Source organism: Callorhinus ursinus, unplaced genomic scaffold (assembly GCF_003265705.2).
Source record: "Callorhinus ursinus isolate GAN/ISIS: 27379988/994484 unplaced genomic scaffold, GSC_fseal_2.0 scaffold5, whole genome shotgun sequence".
Taxonomy (NCBI): Eukaryota; Metazoa; Chordata; class Mammalia; order Carnivora; family Otariidae; genus Callorhinus; species Callorhinus ursinus.
In genome coordinates, this window is record NW_027397067.1 from 41,497,379 (window position 1) to 41,502,511 (window position 5,133).

Here is a 5,133-nt window from a genome sequence, read left to right on the forward strand (position 1 = left end):
AGCATCTGCCTTCAGCTCAGGTCATGATCCCAGGGTCCTGGGATCTAGCCCCGCATAAGGCTCCCTACTCAGTGGGGGGCCTGCTTCTCCCTCTCCCACTCCCCCTGCTTGTGTTCCCTCTCTTGCTTGGGTCTCTTTGTCAAATAAATAAATAAAATCTTTAAAAAAGAAAGATGCAAATCTGGGTGTCAGAGGACAGCTCTGAGTTGGAAATTTAGAGGAATCAATATGTAGAAATGCTATTTAAAATTATACACTGAATGGCCTTTTGCCTCGATTGCATCCGAGAGAGCAAGATGGGTCACCAGCAGCTGTACTGGAGCCATCCGAGGAAATTTGGCCAGGGTTCTCGTTCTTGCCGCGTCTGCTCAAACCGGCACGGTCTGATCCGGAAAGACGGCCTCAATATGTGCCGCCAGTGTTTCCGTCAGTACGCGAAGGATATAGGCTTCATTGAGTTGGATTAAGTGAACTTCCTTGAATTGGTCATCCAAGATAACCTACGTTAACTGCACATAACCAGGATACCTACTTTAATGTCAACTCATTGTACATAAAATAAAAAATACTCCAATTAAAATTACACACTGAATGAAGACAAGAGAGTGTAGTTAAAAAAAAAAATCTTCATCCAGGATACAGATATCTTTGGAAACAAATATTTTGATCAATTTTAGTTCATTTCTTTCCCTTCTTTAATCATTAAGTACTAAAATGTTATCACCACTAAATACTTTTTGTAAGGACATTATACTGAGTCCCCAGGTTTAGTTAACATTAGACCTATCAGAGGTAAAAGCTTCTGTAACTCTTGAACACTGAGTAATGTATAGAATGTTGAATCATTATATTGTACCCTGAAACTAATATAACACTGTATGTTAATTATGCTTCAATAAAAAATTGTCTTAAGCTTCTGTAACTCTTAATTTTGAATAAATTTTGAATTAACATTATTGGTTTTTGGTAGTATTGGTTAATTGATTAGTCAACACCAACATAAGAGCTGAACATTTCTCCTGGAGAAGAGTGAAGAGGAGAAAGAGAATTTGGAAACCTCTTTTTAGTGTGATTACCCTTTTTTTTTTAAGATTTTATTTATTTATTTTTAAATTTTATTTTTTAAATTTTATTTATTTATTTGAGAGAGAGAAAGAAAGAGAGAGAGAGAGCATGAGAGGGGGGAGGGTCAGAGGGAGAAGCAGACGCCCTCCTCAGCAGGGAGCCCGATGTGGGACTCGATTCCGGGACTCCAGGATCATGACCTGAGCCGAAGGCAGTCACTTAACCAACTGAGCCACCCAGGCACCCCAAAGATTTTATTTTTATTTGAGAGAGAGAGAGAATGAGAGAGAGAGAGAGCGCGCGCACGTTGGGTCAGAGGGAGAAGCAGACTCCCCGCTGAGCAGGGAGCCTGATGCAGGACTCGATCCTGGGACTCCAGGATCATGACCCAAGCCGAAGGCAGTCACTCAACCAACTGAGCCACCCAGGTGCCCTGATAACCCTTTTTTTAGTTTTATTTCATTTGTCTTTATTTCATTTGTGTAGCCACTACACTTCATCAATTCTGGACTGCTACTTTTTACTTTAACTCTACAATAAATATCTGTAATAACATTTCTCTTCTGACTCATACTCTCCTCATCACACACATTCTGACTTCTGTATTTCAGAATAGATGAGAGAACAGAGGCCCACCAATGATTTAATTTGTTTGTATCACATAGCACAAGTTAATAAATGGGAAAGGCAGGTTCTTCCCCTAAGTGGCCTGAAGTGATCTCTGAAAATGGTTCGCTATTCACGTGACCCAGAAAACCCTACAAAATCATGCAAACCTCTTGGTTCAAATCTTCGTGTTCACTTTAAGAACACATGTGAAACGGACCAGGCGATCAAGGATTTGCATATCCAAAAAGTCATCAGAGTAATCTGAAAGATTCACTCTGAAGAAGCAATGTGTGCCATTTCTGTCGCTGTAATAGGTGGAGTTGGTAAGTGTGCCCAGGCCAAACAGTGGGGCTGGACCCAGGATCAGTGACCTAAAAACAGTGCTGAATTTTTACTGTGGATGGTTAAAAATGCAGAGTAAAGCTGAACTTAAGGGTTTAGATGTAGATTCTCCAGTCACTGAGCACATCCAGGTGAACAAAGCCCCCAAGATGTGGCACAGAATTTACAGGGCTTATGGTCAGATTAACCCATACATGAGCTCTCCCTGCCACATTGAAATGATCCTTACTGAAAAAGAGCAGATTGTTCCTAAACCAGAAGAGAAGGTTGCACAAAAGAAAAAGACATCCCAAAAGAAACTGAAACAAAAACTTAGGGCCCAAGAGAAAATTCTGCATAAAGTAAATGCAAATAAAAGTAAAAACAGGAAAAAAAAATGAATGGGAAAGCCAGTATTAGTGCCTAGCTTTTATAATTTCTGATTTTTCTGCCTTTTCATCGAAATTAGTTTTGGAGATAAAGTTATTGAACAACTTTTTAAAGTTCCACATGCTTATGGAGTAGTTTTGGTTCGTATTTGTTCTACATGACTTTGGCTTACAGATGAACTTTTCCTGATTCCTTATTTAAAGGAAACTGACTTCAGAGGACCCTAAGTTGTTCTAGCAGAGTCAGGTGAAATGTTTAGTCAGAATAAGTAGCAATTGTATTGTTCCAGGGTTCCCAGAACATTGAAAAGCATCACTCCTAGAGTAGATAACTTAAAGCAGCTTAAGACTTAAGGGGTTTCCATTAGGCCTGCTTTAGTTCAGAGCTTTAACAAAACATTCCCAAAGCGTCTCTTAGCAAAGAGATCTTCATTTGGAAATGACATACAGTTTTCAACTCAAATCATTTAAGGTTCATTAACTTGAAAAAAATAATTAAAAAAATAAAAAGGGGAATCTGGCTGGCTCAGTCGAGCGAGCATGCAACTTTTGATCTCCAAGTACACCGTCCCTCCTCTTCCTTCACTCCCCATCCCTGCATCCTACACTGGCCAGATTACTCCATTTCCTGCATATTCATATCATCTACCACTTCCTTATATTTAAAAATTTTTACCACATGCCCCTAAGTATCCCAGGCATTATTAGAAACTGGATTATCTTCACTTAGAATCTATGTTATAAGACCATTATAAAAGTGTCCCCAAACTAAAAATCTCCCTAAAATCCACATCAAAATGCTTTAGTAGAGCTACAAATTGGTATAACTCCATTCCCATAACTTCCCATTATTTCTCAAGCAGGCACTAATTTCTGGGACTTCAGAAATAACAGGTATGTCACATTTAGTATACTTTTTTGCAGGCAGTAGAGGTTCTCATTTAAAATAATATTGCTCTGGGCGCCTGGGTGGCTCAGTTGGTTAAGCGATTGCCTTCAGCTCAGGTCATGATCCTGGAGTCCCGGGATCGAGTCCCACATCGGGCTCCCTGCTCAGCAGGGAGTCTGCTTCTCCCTCTGACCCTCTTCCCTCTTGTGCTCTCTATCTCTCATTCTCTCTCTCTCAAATAAATAAAATCTTTAGAAAAATAAATAAATAAAATAATATTGCTCTAGGGACGCCTGGGTGGCTCAGTCGTTGGGCGTCTGCCTTTGGCTCAGGTCATGATCCTGGCGTCCTGGGATCGAGCCCCACATCGGGCTCCCTGCTCGGCAGAAGCCTGCTTCTCCCTCTCCCACTCCCCCTGCTTGTGTTCCCTCTCTCGCTGACTGTCAAATAAATAAATAAAATATTTAAAAATAATAATATTGCTCTACACATCAAAAAAGAAAAAAAATCAAATACAGACTTTATTTAATCTTTAAAACCTAGTGAGGTAGATAAGGTAGATAGATTTAGGACCAGAGGTTAAAGTTTATTGAAGTTGCACAGCTAATAAATGATAAAGCTGGTTCTCAAATCCAGGCTTTTTGGTGCCAAAGAACTCTAGCATTTAGCATCATGTCCTATCACAGATTTACTTGGTAAATTTTATCATCTTAAATGAAAGTAAGTTTTTATAGTAATCCAGTTCCAATTTCTAAAATAGAGTATCAAACTCTTCAGGATAGAACCCTCTGGCCATATTTTGCCCTGCACTTGGATTTTGTTTGGCTCAGATGTTATTAACTTCCACATTTGAAAATTGTTTACACAATAATCCAGATTTTTGGCTTCTCTTTAAAAGAATCAGAAGCACATTCATTAGCATGGCTACTGTAAAAAATAGAAAATAACAAGAGTTGGTGAGGATGTGGAGAAATTGGAATCCTTGTTGATAGAAATGGAAAATTGTGCAGGCACCATGGAACAGTATGGCAGTTCCTAAGAAAATTTAAAAGGGAATTATATGATCTAGCAATCCTACTTCTGTGGATATACCCAAACGAACTGAAAGTAGAGTCTTAAGCAAATATTTGTACACCTATGTTCTTAGCAGCATTATGTATAAGCCAAAAAATGGAAGCAACTCAAGTATCTATTGATAGAGGAATGAATAATAACAACAAAAAAAATGTGGTATATACATACAATGGAGTATCATCAGCCTCTAAAAAGAAGAAAACTTTGGCATACTACAAGATGGATGAAACTTGAGGTTATTATATTAAGTGAAATAAGCCAATGACAAAAGACAAATACCACTTAGATGATTATCTAGTCAAATTCATAGAGACAGAAAGAATAGTGGTTTCCAGGGGCTGGAGGAAGAGTGGACTGAGAAGTTGTTAAATGTTATATAGTTTCAGATTTGCAACCTGCAAAAGTCCAGGATATTGGTTATACAACAACATAAATATACTTAACACTACTGAACTATACACTAAAAACCAGTTAAGATGGTAAATTGTTTGACCACAATATTTTTTAATTATAAGATAAAATTTAAAACTTTTTTTTTAAAGAGGTCAGAAGATGCATCAGCATTGGACCTAGTTTCCTTAAACACTGCAGGCAATCTCCAGGGCCACCTGCTTCAACTCTCCCAATTTCCTCCCTGGTACTGAGGCCAAAATGCCAACTGACAACTCTTCTCCAGTTTTCACTGTCTGTTCTTCAGCTGGTTCTCGCATTTCTGTTACTTTCCAGGCCACTGCTAGGAGTTGAGTTTGCATTCTTTTCTCTAGCTTATGAGTCTACAGGACCCTT

The 5,133-nt window shown here is 38.7% G+C and overlaps 1 protein-coding gene across 1 annotated transcript; it reads left to right on the forward strand.

Moving 5' to 3' along the window:
- Positions 1-257: 257 nt before the first annotated feature.
- On the forward strand, positions 258-535 carry LOC112823647 (small ribosomal subunit protein uS14-like). Its single transcript, XM_073892732.1, has one exon. The coding sequence runs from the start codon at positions 261-263 to the stop codon at positions 465-467; it is 207 nt and encodes a 68-aa protein (XP_073748833.1). The 5' UTR covers positions 258-260; the 3' UTR covers positions 468-535.
- The last annotated feature ends 4,598 nt before the right edge of the window (positions 536-5,133 follow it).

Coding starts and splice junctions, on each gene's coding strand:
- LOC112823647 (XM_073892732.1), top strand. CDS start 261: ATGGCCTTTTGCCTCGATTGCATCCGAGAGAGCAAGATGGGTCACCAG.